This window comes from Nesoenas mayeri, assembly GCF_963082525.1.
Source record: "Nesoenas mayeri genome assembly, chromosome: 5".
Classification (NCBI taxonomy): domain Eukaryota; kingdom Metazoa; phylum Chordata; class Aves; order Columbiformes; family Columbidae; genus Nesoenas; species Nesoenas mayeri.
This window is the reverse complement of record NC_137548.1, coordinates 49,998,826-50,015,605: the sequence shown is the minus strand read 5'-3', so window position 1 is coordinate 50,015,605 and position 16,780 is coordinate 49,998,826. Positions and strand designations below refer to the sequence as shown.

Sequence of the window (16,780 nt, the reverse complement as noted above, 5' to 3'; positions counted from 1 at the left end):
GGGGGTTAACCCCTGGGTGAAGTGGCAGGGAGGCAGTAACGTGCTCAGCATCACTCCCCATCCAGGAGGAAACGAGCTTGCATGAGGAATGGAGAAAGTGTTTGCAAACTCCAGCATCTCCGTCCACAATTTAGCACAGTTTGTGACCTCATTTTTGGATGTATCCTTCAATAGCAACTGCTTCCTTGCTGTGCTCTAAACCCTAGCAGGTGGCTACGTGATCAGAGGTAAGGTTAAAGCCACATCTATCATCATCAGGCTTTGTGAGATGTTTGCATCAGGACTAAGCCAGGTATGATCATGTACAGAGTGTGGTTCCGTGGGCTGCTGAAGAGCTGCCCTGGAAGGAAAAAAGCCATAACAGCCCCAAATTGCTTTTCTCCCTCCAGCAGGCACCATGTATACAACAGCAGAGGTTGCATGTGTACAACAGCAGAGGTTGCGTAGTAACGGCAGCAGGAAGGCGTCAGCTTTGCCCTCCTTGCTCTCCGCAGAGTGCCGAGAAGAGTGAGGTATGTATCAGCAGCAAAACTGGGCTCTTAAACTCCCTAAACCAGCCCTTCTGCTTACCAGGGAAGAGCATGTGGCAATTTTAAAGCAGTGTGTTGCAGAAGCTGCTTTATAGGGAACGGCTGTTGAACTGTTGTGTGAGCCAGGGGGATGGGGTGTTTGTAGGAAGAAGAAACTGGGAGACACATTAAGATTTTGGGAGGAAGGAAGGGAGGTGACACAGTATGTTGCCTAGAAAGCTCTCAGCATTTCAAAACCTTTCTTTGCTCTGTCTTGTGAAAATCTGAACTTTAACTGAGGCTACAAGTACTGGGAAAAAATACCGAGACAGGGAGTAGCTGACATCCGGAGGAGGAAGCAGGCTGAGCGATGACGAATAGCTTCCAGCCCCAGCCAGGCACTGGCACCCCCCCTCCCACCATGGGATGGGTGTGTGGCCAAGCTGCTGGTCACTGGGGTCGGGTGGGTGAAGTGGCATAGGGAAAGTCCAGGGAGGGCAATGGTCATTGCGGTAGCAAACTCTGACATGCCCATCCTCCATTGCTCTCATGGCTTTGTTTCAAACTGCTTAGAGGAGAGGCTTTTGTGCCAGCGAGGTGCAGCTTATCTGCTCATCAATGTGCTTGCTGCACAAATGAGGGAGACAGAGTACAAGAAATGTGTCACAGAGAGGACTGGTGAAAGGGATGAAGGGGGAGACATCCCAGGCTCTCCAAGCTGGCCCCATATGCAGTCGTCTGGAAGGATCCACTGAGGAATGGGTATTCTCGCTGTCATTCCCAGTTCCCCATTCTTGACCTCCCCAGGGAAGTATAAGGGAGGGTCCTCTCTCCCCTGGCCAAGATACCCTCATGTTGCCTCTTCCCCTGGGTGACCTGCAGGCATCCCCATTGCGCTCTGTCCCAGCATGGGGCAGAGGCTGCCTTTCCAGCCCGGGTGTGATACCTTCCCATTTAATGTTTGATCCTCCCATCCCTTTTGCATCCCCATACTACAGCGATTTCCCCCTCTCCTGTCTTGTTTCCCACATATCCCAGTGCATCTGCTCTGGGAGGAGATGGGGTGGATGGGAAAAAGGGGCAACAGGGGAGGGAGGAAAAAGAGGAGGAAAAGGTGGGGTAGAAGATGAGAAAGATATGGGGAAAGAGGAGGGGGAAAGGAACGAAAAGAGGGAAGGGGGAAAGACGAGAGAAGGAGAGAAAACAGGTAAGTGGGGAGACCACAGGAAAAAAAAAAGGAAATAGGAGGGAGGAAGGGAGGGAGGAAGGGAGGAGTTGGGCAAGAGGGAAGCAGGGAGAAGTCAAGAAAAAAGTTGAAAGGGAAAGGTAACAAGAGGGAAAGAGAGAGAAGTGGCAGAGAGGGCAGGAGGAAAAGGGACAGAGGGGGAAAGGGATAGAAAAGAGGAAAAAAAAAGGGGGAGAGAAAGAGGAAGAGGGGAAAGAAAGGGGGGGAAAGGAAAAACGATTAAGAGAGAAGGCGACCGACCCGCCCCGCTGCGCTCCGCCCCCCTCGGCTCCGTGCCCGCCCCGCTGGGAGGAGCCAAGAAGGAGCCGGGCGGGCAGCGGCGGCTGCGCGGGCGGAGCGGCGGAAGGGGCGGGGTCTGGGCGAAGGGAAAGCTGGGCGGGTTCCGGTGTGAAGCCTTAACTGTGGTGCAGGAAAGCGTGTGCGGAAGCCTTGTGAGTAAAGAGGGCGGCTGGCCGCAGCGGTGACCGGGTAAGGCGAGCAGCAGTGGCGGATGTGCGCGCGGGGCTAGGACCGCGCCGTGCTCGGAGATACGCTACCCCGAAATACGGTTCTCCCTCAGCTTGCAGGAAGGTGCAGAGCTTGGTGGAGGGGCAACTCTGTTCTTGATCTGAGGGAGGGAAAATAAGGAACAAATACAGTAAGCAAACTCGGGACGTGCTTCCTAAATTATGTAATTAATTTCCATTGAGCTGTTCGCTCAATTTTTTCCTCTGGTTTCAGTCGTCACTGATTTGCAACACCACGGGATTCAAACCCCTTTACGCGTGGGGCTGTGATGCGAACCCACTGAGGCCGCGGTCGTGACTTCCAGCAGCGCTTTGCTTTGTGGTTGAAAAGAGAGAGGCCGAGGATGTACCTGAAGTCTGCTAATGCCACGTTCTGTGTTCTGCTTTCCGTCGTGTGCTTTAACAGAATGTGCTCCTTGCCTCCCTCCTCTTGTGTCGGGTCCTCTTCCCACGTGGATGAGGGATTTGTTGTGGGTGAAACCTGATTTGTGCTCTGATACCTCTCTGAAAAGCCTGGTGTGGGATACCCCTGATTTTATGGTAGCAGGGGAAGACGGTGATGAACTGCAGTCAGTAATGCCTGGTGTTTTTTCTTTACTGTTCACATTCCAATGTGATAGCTCAGGATTATTTTTTTTTAAATACCCTGTAGTCTGAGTCATATTAGCAAAGCCAAGAAACCAAGACTGCATATTGTCATCTACTGGAGCGCTGCCTTTAATATTATTCCTTGTAAACTCAGCTTAGAGCTGAGTTTACATCAGTTCAGACATGCAGTTTGACTGCAGAGCAAAAAACAAAAATTGTGCTTACCAGCTTTTCTGTACTTGCACTTGCCCCACCAGAGTGGTCTTTCAAAGCTTGGATATCAAATTATGGAGGAATGCTTCTCCCATCTGCCTAGGTTCTACCTCTCACACACAAATGTGTGGCCAGTAGGGTTTTTAGTCTGAGCCCAAGCAGTTCTCATGCTCATCTTCCTCATTCTCTCAAAAATACCCTCATGTTAAATATAGCTCAAGGTCCCACAATCAATCAGATGTGCCACATGGATAGCGCTCAGCAACTGTGTGGCTCAGTAGTTTGACACTGAGAGAGCAGAACCAGTGCCTCTAAAAAGCTCACTCTGGTTAAGCTCCTTTGAAGAGGGAACGTGAGCATCTTACTCTTGTGCAAGGAGCCTTCAGATAACAAGCTATTGCTATATCTTTCTAGGATCCATGTGCATTTTGCCTCTTGGAGGAGGGCCTTGCCGAGTCCCAGAAAAAACTGCTCTTATGCTGCTGGCTTGTACTGGTGCTTGCAGCAGGCTGGTGTTGGAAAAACATGATCTGTTTTCTGCACAGTGTAGCTCGCTGCTGGGAACTGGGGGAGTTGAAGAAGATTGTTTCTTCTCAGTCAAAAAAAAAGTTTGTTTGTTTGTTTTTTAAATTTCAGGTCTTATCTCAACTCTCAAAATGGAGCTAGACATCCAGTGTGAGGAGATGAACCCATCTAGATGGGCTGAACTTCTGTCCACAATGAAATCCTGCAAAACCATCAGGTAATAACTGTGTATCATCTCTTCTAAGTAAGAACTATTGCATTTATCTCCTGTGTTTTTTAGTGGCACAACTGTTGACCTGTGACTTAGAAATTACACAGTAACAGGAATGATTCTACCTATTTTTATCCAGAAAGTTAATTTAAATGGGAGGTGGGAAAAAAAATCCTCTTGCGAAGTTTTTTCAACTACAGATAAGCACCCTTTGGTATGAAGTAGTGCTTCATCCTTCAGCATGAAGTGATACTGCCCTTGTTCTATAGCATGCAATAGAACTCAGCTGGTTAACATTTGAACACTGTTTTGGTAATACTGTCTTTTTGTTTCTCCCTCAAGAGAATGTGCTCATTAAGTTGCATGCTTTCTGGGCTGCAGGTCAGATGCTGTCAAGTAACTGTTACTTAATAATCATGCACAAGCCACATGCCATCAGTTGATCTTCAAATGTACCTGCCTTGTGTGTTGAGCAAACCAGTGTGATGGAACCGTAGCAAACCAGTGTGATGGAGCTGTCTCCTTGAGTGTAAGCTTGTAGGACAAAGTTCAGAAGAGTTGCTCCCCCAGTCTTCCTCCTCTACTGTGTAGGAATTCACACCCCATTGTCTTGCTTAGGCTGGAGATGGTGGGCCACATGTTAGATGTGGCTTCAGATACCAGGTAGTTTGTTGCTACCGGTGTTTAAATGAAGGTGCATCCTCCAGCTGAAGCCCTGACAAGGCGGGATGACTTGAGTCATGTGCCCTCTTCTGTGCAGCATGGAGGTGGTCTGTGGCTTGGGGAACTGTGGTCCAGCCCTTTCTGTACTGCAGCCCTGTAGAGAGCGCATGTCTTGGTTTTGGCCATGTGTCACACACAACAGGCCATGCATATACTTATGGAGGCATCCCAGGGACTGCAGAGGAGTTAACTGCCCACTTTGCTTTCCTGGGGAGTGTTCCAGCCAGGGAGAACAGAGTAACCCTGAGGATTAAAGTACTTCTTCACCCTTTCTGTTTCAGGCTGGATGACTGCAATCTCTCCAGCAGTAACTGTGAGGATCTCTGCTCCATCATCAATATGAATCCATCCCTCACAGAGCTGAAGCTGAACAACAATGAACTGGGAGATGCAGGCATGGAATACCTGTGTAAAGGGTTGCTGATGCCAAGCTGTAGCCTACAGAAGTTATGGTAAAGCCCTGTTGGTTGTCTTGCTCTAACACGCTTGCAGACTGCTGCCGATTAAGTCATAAGGCAAACTAGTATGCAATGGTAGTAAGACCCATGCTGATGCATGTCAGCAATTATCTAGGTTAGGTGGTTGGAAAAACCTGGAAGTTCTAACCTAAGTGGTATATTTATTGGAAGGCTCCGCATCATCAGTCTGTCTTCCTTTTTCTTCTAGCACAAAGGGAAGGACTGGTAGGGTTTTCCCAGCCAACTAAAGGCTTTCTGGAGACTTTCTTTAGAAGAGGTAGCAAATCTTCCTGTGGCCTAGGCAGCTGGTTTAAACAAAAGAATGACCACAGGGGGCCTTACTCTGCCATTAACACATCCCTGACATTTTCACAAATGCATTTTTCAGGCAGTTCTTCTGCCACTTTTAAGCACAGCATTTAGTGTGCGGACCAGTTTGCTCGCTCCTTTCTCTAGGAGCCAAGCAAAAGGGTGTTCTCATGAGCCTTGGTGTTTTAAGAGCTGTCAGTCTTTCTGCACTCAACCAAACTGGCTCAAGCCTTGTCTTCTCAGTTGGACAGGACCAGCTTGGTTGAAGACAGTATGTTTTGCAGAGGCACCAGCACTACATTATAGCAATAGTGGATTTCCCTCAGCAACCATGGTGCAGGAGTTTTAGTCAAAGCCAGTGGCTGCTCCCTGTGCTCCTCAGTGACCTTCAAAGAGCTGCTACCCTCTCTGTCTAGCATCTCTTCTGCAGGATACTGGAGTCCTTTAGCTCCTCAGGTGGGTCTAGTATCTTAATGATGCTACATTGCAAAAGTCATTTGTCTTTTAGATTGGATATGCTTCAAAGTCTCTCTGCACTCTGCGATGAGGATTCACTGACAAATACAGGGAAAGTTGACTGTGAAGCTAATCACACTGTGATACTCTGTAGTAGAAGGCTAAGAAACAAGTAGTTTTTCAGTTTGTTGTAAGCTTCAAACTTCTCCAGAAGTAACAGTCTGCATTAGGCTGTTTCAGTTCTGTCCATTTTTGAGGTTCTAGTAAGGTGCCATAAGGAATAAAAGAGCAACCAAACCCAAGTCAAACTTAGTACCACCATGCACAACACCTCTCCATTGCCAGAAAGTCTTGTCCAATAACTGTCCACAGCCCATAGCAATACTAGCATGGTTCCTACATTGCTTCTCCCAGGCTGAGTGCTGAAGGATCAGCTGTGTAGATCCTTCTTGTAGTATCACAGTACCACAGTATGTTTGGGATTGGAAGGGACCTCAAAATATCATCTAGTCCAATCCCCCTGCTGGAGCAGGAACGCCTAAGTGAGGTCGCACAGGAACATGTCCAGGCGGGTTTTGAATGTCTCCAGAGAAGGAGGCTCCACAACCTCCCTGGGCAGCCTGTTCCAGTGCTCTGTCACCCTTACTGAGAAGAAGTTTTTTTCTCAAATTTAAGTGGAACCTCTTGTGTTCCAGCTTGATCCCATTACCCCTTGTCCTATCATTGTTTGCCACCGAGAAGAGCCTGGCTCCATCCTCATGGCACTCATCCTTTATATATTTATAAACATTAATAAGGTCCCCCCTCAGTCTCCTCTTCTCCAAACTAAAGAGCCCCAGCTCCCTCAGCCTTTCTTCATAAGGGAGGTGCTCCACTCCCTTAATCATCTTTGTTGCCCTACGCTGGACCCTCTCCAGCAGTTCCCTGTCCTTCTTGAACTGAGGGGCCCAGAACTGGACACTATTCCAGATGTGGTCTTACCAGGGCGGAGTAGAGGGGAAGGAGGACCTCTCTCGATCTACTAACCACCCCCACTTCTAATACACCCCAGGATGCCATTGGCCTTCCTGGCCACAAGGGCACAGTGCTGGCTCATGGTCATCCTGTTGTCCACCAGGACCCCCAGGTTCCTTTCCCCTACACTGCTCTCTAATATTTAATTTCCCAACCTATACTGGAACCTGGGGTTGTTCCTGCCCAGATGCAGGACTCTACACTTTCCCTTGTTAAATTTCATTAGGTTATTCCACGCCCAACTCTCCAGCCTGTCCAGGTCCCGCTGGATGGCAGCACAGCCTTCTGGAGTGTCAGCCACTCCTCCCAGCTTAGTGTCATCAGCAAACTTGCTGATAGTACACTCTATTCCCTCGTCCAAATCGTTAATGAATATATTGAATAATACTGGCCCCAGTACTGACCCCTGAGGCACTCCACTAGATACTGGCCTCCAACTAGACTCCGCACCATTGACTACCACTCTCTGGCTTCCCTCCTTAAGCCAGTTTGCAACCCACCTCACTACTCTATTGTCTAGACCACCCCTCCTCAACTTAGCTGTGAGGATGCTGTGGGAGACTGTGTCAAAGGCTTTACTGAAGTCAAGGAAGACCACATCCACCGCTCTGCCATCATCCATCCACCTTGTTACATTCTCATAAAAGACTATGAAGTTGGTTAAGCATGACTTACCCTTAGTAAAGCCATGTTGACTGCCCCTAATAACCCTCAGGGGTACAGGGCTCCCCAGGACAGCCTCTGGCAGAGTAGACAGAGACAAAGAAGGCATTCACTAGTTCTGCCTTCACTGTATCTTCTGCCACCAGGGCACCCACCCCATTCATCAGTGGGCCGACATTGCCTCTGGTATTAGTTTTATCTGCTACGTATTTGAAAAAGTTCTTTTTGCTGTCCTTGACCCCTCTCGCCAGCTGTAATTCTAAGGAGGCCTTGGCTATCCTAGCTGCCTTCCTACATCCTCTAACAGCAGCCTTATATTCTTCCCAAGTGGCCAGCCCCTGCTTCCATGACCAGTAAACTCTCCTCTTCTGCTTGAGCATTCCCAACAGATCCCTATTCAACCACACAGGCCTCCTGGCTCCCTTCCTTGACTTCCTACATGTGGGGATGCTCTGATCCTGAGCGTGGAAGAAGCAATCTCTGAATGCAATCCAGCTATCTTGGGTCCCTTTTCCTTCAAGCAGTCTTGCCCATGGGATTTCCCCCAGCAATTGCTTGAAAAGGCCAAAGTTAGCCCTGCTAAAGTCCAGGGTTGCAATTCTACTTGCTATTCTGTTCCTGCCACACAAGATGCTGAACTCCACCATCTCCTGGTCACTGCAGCCCAGGCAGCCCTCAACCTTTACTGCTTCCACCAGACCCTCCTTGTTAGTGAGGATGAGATCCAGCAGTGCACCTCTCCTAGTCGGCTCCTCCACCATCTGCATGAGGAAGTTCTCATCAATGCACTGGAGGAACCTCCTGGACTGTGGCTGGCTGGCTGAATGGTCCTTCCAGCAAATATCAGGGAAGTTAAAATCACCCACAACAACCAGGGCCTGTGACTGTGAGGCCACTCTCAGCTGCCCATAGAAGGCCTCATCAACTTCCTCAGCCTGATCTGGTGGCCTGTAACAGATGCCCACAACAGTGTCACCCCTGCCAGCCTGTGCCTTGATCCTGACCCATACACTCTCAACTCGCTCATCATCCGCTCCTGGGCAGAGTTTAGTACATTGTAGTTGCTCTCTCACATAGAGAGCAACTCCACCACCACGCCTGGCTGGCCCGTCTTTCCTGAAAAGGGCATAGCCATCCATGACCACATTCCAGTCATGTGAACTGTCCCACCATGTTTCTGTAATTGACACCAGATCATAATCTCTTGACCGAACATAGGATTCTAACTCCTCCTGCTCATTCCCCATGCTGCGCGCGTTGGTGTACAGGCATTTCAGGGAGCGAGCAGAGCACACCAATTTCTCCCTAGGGGCATAGGAGGCCACCCGGTCCTCATCAGTTTTAGAATGCTGCCCCACTGGGACAAGCCCAGCTACAACCCCATCCCCCTTCAAGCCTAGTTTAGTTGTAGTATACCTTTAATCTTCTAAATCCAGGGATTTAAGCCAAGCTGGATGAGATTTTTACTTTTAGCTACTCTGGATCACACTTCCAGAAGGGGCAAGAAATCATAAGATGCCACTGCTTTATCTCTGGGAGAAGCCTCATGATGATTAAAACACTTCTATAAAGCAGTTGCAATGTTGCTTAATGTAGGGTGGATCATTCTGCTAGAGGTACTAGGTGAGTGTTTACACTGAAGGAAGCATGGGAGCTATTGTTCATGCTGCAGATATAATTCTAGCTGATAAAATGTTTTGGCACACCTGTAAAATAACAGTACTAACCTGGACATATGGCTTTCTAGAGGGTTACGCACTTGTCAGTGCTATGGTGTCCTTTCCAAGCTCAAACCTCAGCAGTTACAACTCTCTGAGAAGAACCTCTGTGATTCTGGTTTGTGCATTTCCCTCACCCTGGTTGCCTCTCTCTGTCAGGCTGCAAAACTGCAATCTGACGAGTGCCAGCTGTGAGACCCTCTGCTCCATCCTCAGTGCACAGCCATCCCTGACAGAGCTGCATGTAGGTGATAACAAACTGGGAACCGGTGGAGTGAAGGTGCTATGTCAAGGGATGATGAACCCCAACTGTAAGCTGCAGAAGCTGCAGTAAGTAGACACTGGGCTTATTTGATTATCAGAAAGGTCATGCTTGCCTTTTTCTGAGACAAACAGGAGTTTTATTGCCAGATGTGGATTTCTTCCTGTTTTATCTGAAATAGTGTCGTGCCTATTCATGCTGGTAAGTCTTGCGTGTTTGTAAGATCTGGGCATCTGTTCCTATAGGTTTTGCTTAGCCCTCCTGGCAGTGGTGGCTGCTAATGCAGAACCTCTCAGATGCCCAGGACAAGTCTGATTCTGTTGCACTTGATCCTTGTTTTACAGGTGAGTGTGACCTGGGTCGATTCACAGCCCCCAGCTCCTCCCAGGAACGCTCACTGGCGAGGCTGCGTGATGTGCTGCAATGCAAAACTCGGTCATGTGTTCCAAGGCATTGGTTTAATGGAGGTCTAGTGTAAAAATGTGGAGGGTAATTAGTCTTGCTTGAAGTCCCCTGAGGTCCAGTTTAACACTTCCTGAAATGAGCAGGGAGATGCAATTAAAAACTGTTGAGGTTATCTCTACTTTCATGCTTTGTGTTGTCTAAACTCTTGTTGGGATGTTTTCTGCCCTGGCATACACACACTTTACCCAGATTATATCTTTTGGGTGGCAGGACATGGTAAAGATAGTTGTTTTTCCCCTGGACTTCTTTTCTTCTTGCAGGTTGGAGTATTGTGAACTCACAGGTGATATTGTGGAAGCTCTCAATGTTGCTCTGCAAAGCAAGCCCACCCTGAAGGAGCTCAGCCTGAGTAACAACACACTAGGAGATACAGCTGTAAAGCAGCTGTGTCGGGGACTGGTGGAGGCAAGCTGCAACCTAGAGTTACTACAGTAAGGAAGAGCTGGTTATTTCTGACTGCAACTAGTCCTGCTGCTAGTCATACCATCCATGCGACAGAAGAATTCTTGTCAGGAATGCCTGAAATTTAGGCCAGATTTTTTGCTGGCTCAGATTTCTGTAACTGGAAAACTGGAAACTACAAGCAAATGTCTGGGGCTTTCAGTTTTGGGTTTTTTTGTTTTTTGTTTTTTTTTTTAATTGTGCAATTCTGAGCTTACTTTAATGCCAGTTGGTGCAGTGTGACCATGCACCCCGGGTCAAGCCTGCAATTACAAGGGGTGACTGCTCACTTGTATCTCAGAGCAGAGGAGCAGTTACCCCATAGCAGCTATTCAAGTGTATTTATTCAGATTCCTTTTTTGCTTCAAAACAGAGATGCTGGATTTGGCCCCTGAAAGGGTTTAAGGGAGAATCATGATTAATTTTATCTTGTCCCTGTGCTTCAGGAGGGCTTGGCTGCCAGGGACTCACTGTGTGATACAGCCAGAAGTTCTTAAAAATAACAGTCAATGTAAATGGGGAGTTTGGCAAAAATGATCCTTGCATTAATGAGTGTGAATGGGCGGGTCAGAGTAAAAGTGCCCAACAGCCTTGTGGAGTGCAGGAGTGGTGTGTTGCCTCAGCTTGAGCCCATCTAGGATACCTGTATCATCTCTGAGAGTTGTAGAGTCTAGCAGTGCCCAACTGAGCTGCACTGGTTTGCAGCAAGGAACCAACCCATAGCCACTTCTCAGTCTGAACTGTTGGGCATTGGGGTGTGTCTAATGCAGCAGGTCTGGAGTAGCAGCTCCAACTGTGTTTTTTTTCTGCAGCCTGGAGAACTGTGGCATAACCAGTGATAGCTGTCGGGAGATTAGTGCTGTTCTCAGTAACAAGTCATCACTGATAGATCTCTCCGTGGGAGATAACAAGATTGGGGACTCTGGTCTAGCTCTGCTCTGCCAAGGACTGATGCATCCTAACTGCAAAATCCAGAAGCTATGGTAAGGGTAGGCAAAGGTTAAATCTCTCGTGCAGCCTCCAAGCTATCTACATTGTGCTGCTGGTTTGCTCCTAAGCAGAAAGTTTCTCAGTTACACACCCTAGTGAAACAAGGATGTCTCTACTGCAAATTAGTTACTTCTCAAAACAAGCAGGACCACACTGAAATCACTTGGATCAGATTCTGGGAAGAGAGTGAATAGAAATTTGTGATGGTGTTGTCTTGGCTTCCTGTTGAGTTATCTGTCTACAGTTGCATGTCTGTATATCTTTTTTGTGTTACAAACAGAGCTTTTGGTGCAACAGATGGAAAGTAAGGAGAAAGCTGTGATGCATGAATGGGTTTTGTGAAGGACAGAAGGAAATGACATGATGTAACCAGAAATCCAGAATACTAGAATAGGACTCTGTTTTCTAATCTAAGTAATTCTTGGGGGAAAATAATATTTTATTCTTCCCTGCAGGTTATGGGACTGTGATCTCACAAGTGCTAGCTGTAAAGATCTCTCCAGACTCATCAGTACAAAAGAGACGCTCACAGAGATCAGTCTGATAGACAATAACCTGAGAGACTCAGGAATGGAAATGCTGTGTCAGGCACTCAAGGATCCCAAATCTAAACTCCAGGAGCTATGGTGAGCTGCTGTCAAGTTTCACATACCCACTGCTGCCTTTGGAGACCTCACTGAAGAAAGATATAGGTGAAGAAATACCCACCAGATAGAACCTCAGTTGTTATGCTACCAGGAACAATTTGTGCCAGTTGTTACCCAAAAGATTTAGACTTACAGAGCTAAAGGGATTTGCATTTCTAAACTTGTAGACACTTGGAAGATTTGCCCCATAGTCATCGTGTTAAAAGCAATAGGAGACTGAGCATCACTTGCAGAGCTACTATCTAAAATATTTCATCATGCAACAAATGGCAGCTAAGAGACTTTTGAAGTTGAAATGCCTCATGTAGTAGCAAAATGAGTGCTGTGCTCAGATCTCAGGTTCTCCACCGGATCCAGGATCTCTCATTGATGAGCCAAAAGAAGGCTCTAATGACATAAAACATTCTCAGCATCCTCTCTGCTGAAAGAGTTACCTTTTAGATTGGGATGGTCTGTTATCACATGACTGGGAGAGGAAAATTGTTCTTTCACATAGAAATTGAAGGAGCAGCACTTGAACTTTCCTACGTTGCAAGTTCAGCTCCTTACCCCAGCTGAAGGAGGAGTTCATGAGGTGCCTCAGGAGTGCACCATGGAGCCAAGAGTGACTGTGAGAGCTGCACGCTTTGTCTCTTTGTGCTTTAGGGGCAGGTGCCTTTCCTAGGTGCACACTGTGAGACAGATATCCCAAACATAAAGAGTGGGAGAGGTGCTGCTTAGAAAGGGTCAAGCAGATAGGTTGAGAGGAGTACAGTGATTGTGGAAAAGCTTTGGTTCCTCTGTTCCCACTGTCCAGGCTTATGTGAAGAAGTGAACAGTGCCTCTATATCCCCCATACAGATCTCATATCACTTTTTGCCTTGCAGGATTAGGGAGTGCGGGCTCACAACTGCTTGCTGCAAGGCCATCAGCTCTGCTCTCAGTGTGAACAAGCACTTGAAAGTACTGCACATGGGTGAGAACAAGTTGGGAGACGCAGGTGTTGAACTGATGTGTGAAGGGCTGCTACATCCCAGCTGCAACATTCAGTCCCTATGGTAAGGTGCACCCTTAGAAGTTGTCTTCTCTCTTGCTGTGGTTACCCTTCTAAGAATGGTGTGCAGAGAGAGGATGATAACAATAGTTGGTAGCATGGTATTTTTTTACTCACATGAAACAATTAACACTGCAAACTAGTGTTTACCTAGTCCAATAGCAAGTAAATGGAAGCCACAAGTTTTTCCATGTATCCTGTCTCTCATGGTGTCTTGCAAGTGTAGGCTGTCACCCATGTGATGGTGCATGCAATAGCCATCCAGAGGTGCTCTCCCAGGTGCAGAATTGAAAGTTCACAGTGCAGTGTATGTTCAGAATCTAAAGCAGAGTGTAGGGAAGCTGGAGGGATCTTACTTTTTCCCTGTGAGCTGTTCACTGTAGAGTGTCATGTGCCCTTTTCTGAATTCACCTGTGGGGCATCTCTCAGGTGGGATGCTGATGTTGAGGAACTGCTGGTTGAGGTCTGGCATGTTAATTCCCACGCCTGCCAGTCACAGCGCAATTCTTCCTTGGCTTCACCAGTTGCCTCTTGCTTTCCATAGTCTCTATGGGCGCCAGTGCAAGCGTTGGTCTTAACTCACCAGCAGGAGCAGGAGACCAACTGGAGCATCACTCCAGCCCTGTGGTGCGACTTGCCTTTGCCATCTGCCACTTTACTTCCCAGGTGGGCACTGAGCTCTGGACTGGTGTGGCTGTGGCCTGCGTGATGCTCAGGGCACTGTGCTTGTCTGCTTGTTTCCACACCATTTGACAGAAGCCTGAGCTGTGCTCCAATGCCTGAGACTCACAGTGAGTTATGCAGATGAGTTGTGTGAGACATCAATAAGACTTTAAGTCTCTGTCCAGAAATATGTGTTTGCTGACCAGTTAAAGCTACTTGATTCTCAGCTGAGAAGTCTCAGTTGCAAGTTGGTTGCACGTCTCAATTAATAAACTTTAGAGATTATTTATGATCAGTGTAAACCAAAGATAAGATTATGCATGGTGTTGAAGTTGTGAGTATCATTTTAGGGTTCATTTTCCCCCTAGAGACACACAAAGTTAAACTTTAGGGAGGACTTTTAGGTGTTTCAGCAGTCACCATGAGGACAGCTGTCTCTGTGGGAAGATCATGGACCAGCCCCTGCTGATGTGTCAGAGATACCAGCCTAATGGGGATCTCTGGTCTGTACTACAGATGTCCATGCCTGCTGCTTGAGTGTGGGCTGGCCTCTGGAGCCATCACTCACTGAACAGGCCTCTCCATCCTCTCTCTGCAGGCTGGGTAACTGCGATCTCACAGCAGCCTGCTGTGCTGCACTTGGCACTGTCATGGCTACCAAACAGTGCCTTACTGAGCTGGACCTGAGCTACAACTCTCTGGAAGATGAAGGTGTCAGGAAGATTTGTGAAGCCTTGAGGAATCCCAGCTGCAATGTGCAGCAGTTAATGTGAGATGTTTGTGGTCCTGGTTTGCATTTCCCCATGGCAGGTGGTGAGGTCCAGCAAGCTGGGGCACTGCAGGGAGGGGGGCATGAGCACCAGCTCTCTGGGAACTGCACCTGAGGGCAACTGGTAACCCAGGGGCTGTCAAATGCTATCTGCATGTTGCAAAAGACTCCTTGTCCTTTCCAAGTGATGTGAACACAGTGATCTGCTTTGGTCCATGGGTGCCGAGAACAAAGAGAAAATGGTTCTGGGGAGACAGTAATAGGGTCCTGTGTTGTCAGGCATGTTTCTGGCTGTTGGGCCAGACTCTGGAACGTAGATGGGGCCCGTCCTGTTATACTATCTTCCCATACTGGCCATTTGTACATCTTTCCCCTTTCCTTTATGGGAGGATGCTCACTGAACATGCTTGCCTTTTTGTTTGGGTATAGTTTGTACGATATTTTCTGGAGCTCTGAAGTGGATGATGAACTGAGGGCCCTCGAAGAGTCCAAGCCTGAGGTGAAGATCATTTCATGAGTGGTGACTGCCTGCAGAGCAACGTCAAAGCAACGTCCTATTCTTAATCTGAACTTTTTCATGCATAAAGCTAATTAACTTAATAGAGAATTTGTTTGTCTCAAAAATGTTTGTGGATTCCGTGAGTGGATGTCTGGGGAGTTGATCCACCTTCTGTGCATCTCTGGATGTACGAACTTGAGGCTCATGAAACTACATTTTCACTACATCATTACTAGCCTTGAAATAATTACTGGGCATCTTCTAGAAGAGGGTCTCTACTCTTTGGGAGCTCTTTAATCCTATAATCCTATCTAATGCATTAGTCAAGCTTTTGAGAGAACTCCTTTTCAAAGGCAGGAGGAGAACTACCTACTATATTAATTCTGGGTGGTGTTTTTGCCAGATATCTGGGGAAGGCTCTCTAAAAAAACAAATTTTTTTTTTTAATCTAAAATGGAGCTCTTCCCACCTTTCCCTAGAAGAGTTCTTGGCAAAGGAGTGGTGGCCAAGGCACTAGAGAAAAAAAAAATGAGCAGCTATTCAGCTGTATAACTTCAAAATTGGTGTCCCTTGAAAGTGATTTTCATATGAACAAAAGATACTGTGTGCATTTCTGCTAGTATGGGAAATTATTAAATGGTTTAATACATTTGCTCTAGCTAGAATGGTTCTACAGGAACTTTATTAAAGTCTATATGCAAATAAATGCTTCATTTTTCTACTTAAAAAATAAGATCTATCTGTATATTTCTCCTTTAAGACCAAACCATTACTTCTGAACTACACTACTACTGATGCCTTGTTTTACATGTTTGCTTTTGGTAAGTTCATAGCTGAAGCATGTCAGGAGAAGATCTTAGTCAAGGCATTAGGTGGACAGCCAGCCTAGAAGACATTGCCATGGTTTCAGGAGAAACTGATAGGCTTTTCTTGCCCAGTCAGAGTTTTAATAAACTTTGCTCCAAGGGAAAATGCAGTTGTTGCACCTGTGTAGTGGCAGAGCACCCCCCCACCCCGCGTCAGGGGATGGAGTTGTCGGCCAGCCTGGCTGGAAGGTGAAACCAGGGACAAAAGGGACCCTATAAGAAGGTAACAACCAATGAGCAATCGCTGACACACGCGTGCAGAGCATGTGGACAGTACATGCAGCCTATCACGTTACTGTATAGTGCGTGCTTTAACGAATCACATTGTTGCAAGGCGTGTGGGCAGGGCAGCTTTTGGTATAAAGCTAGCTCGGTTGGAAAATAAAGTCGGACTCTGTGAATATCATATTGGTGTGTCAGGTTCCGTCTCTTACATGGAAAGCAACACACCTAAACCAAAAAAAAAAAAAAAAAGCTTTAAAAATGTAGGAGACAAATCTGGTATTGCCCTGGGGTGGCCTTACAGGAGGAATGCTGAAAAAAATACCATTCCCCAATATTTCTGTTCCCAGAGAAGACACTTGGTATTTTGTTCACTTGCAAATCCTGCCTGTGAGGCGTGGAAATGACCTTACAACCCTAGAGGTTGTAAGGAAGGTGTGTATTTTATGATGTCAGACACACATAGGGAATAGCTTCACCCAAGATGTGTGTGTATTTTACAGTAGTTGTAAGCTTGGTTAAATACAGTAAAGTGTTACATATTCATGAAAGTTTTTAGGAACGCCTATACATATTCATAACCTGTCCCCGAGAAGGCGGTTCTTATTACAATGAGTTCTGGGAGACCATTTCCATAGTCTCCACCTTCGGCTCCTCCTGGTTGCAGCTGTGCAGTGATCATGAACCCGGGTCCTCTTTCTCTGTACACAGTCACCTTTGGTCCAGTGTGATGAGTTGGTGAGGTCTCAGACTGCTGAGTTGGTTAAAACTGGTGTATCTTCTG

General features: G+C 47.2%; 1 protein-coding gene across 3 annotated transcripts; it reads left to right on the top strand.

Annotated features, from left to right (window-relative positions):
- The first annotated feature begins 2,010 nt into the window (after positions 1–2,010).
- RNH1 (ribonuclease/angiogenin inhibitor 1) lies at positions 2,011–16,372 on the top strand. 3 transcript variants are annotated; one of them, XR_013922227.1, is made up of 10 exons: positions 2,011–2,223; positions 3,699–3,804; positions 4,803–4,973; positions 9,299–9,469; positions 10,127–10,297; positions 11,120–11,290; positions 11,753–11,923; positions 12,811–12,981; positions 13,644–13,768; positions 14,216–14,231. XR_013922227.1 is itself a non-coding variant. In XM_080346061.1 (10 exons), exons 2-10 carry the CDS (start codon positions 3,719–3,721, stop codon positions 14,924–14,926), a joined length of 1,371 nt encoding a protein of 456 aa, XP_080202187.1. In that variant the 5' UTR covers positions 2,011–2,223; positions 3,699–3,718; the 3' UTR covers positions 14,927–16,372. The 3 variants fall into 3 exon arrangements, 2 of the variants coding, with proteins under 2 accessions (XP_080202187.1, XP_080202188.1); XM_080346061.1 differs by lacking the exons at positions 13,644–13,768; positions 14,216–14,231 and adding exons at positions 14,239–14,409; positions 14,839–16,372; XM_080346062.1 differs by lacking the exons at positions 9,299–9,469; positions 13,644–13,768; positions 14,216–14,231 and adding exons at positions 14,239–14,409; positions 14,839–16,372.
- Positions 16,373–16,780: the final 408 nt, after the last annotated feature.

Excerpts from the sequence above, each read along its gene's own strand:
- RNH1 (XM_080346061.1), top strand. The coding sequence starts at position 3,719 with ATGGAGCTAGACATCCAGTGTGAGGAGATGAACCCATCTAGATGGGCT. Across the intron at positions 4,974-9,298 it reads TGTAGCCTACAGAAGTTATG|GCTGCAAAACTGCAATCTGA; the intron begins GTAAAGCCCTGT and ends TCTCTCTGTCAG. Across the intron at positions 14,410-14,838 it reads TGCAATGTGCAGCAGTTAAT|TTTGTACGATATTTTCTGGA; the intron begins GTGAGATGTTTG and ends GTTTGGGTATAG.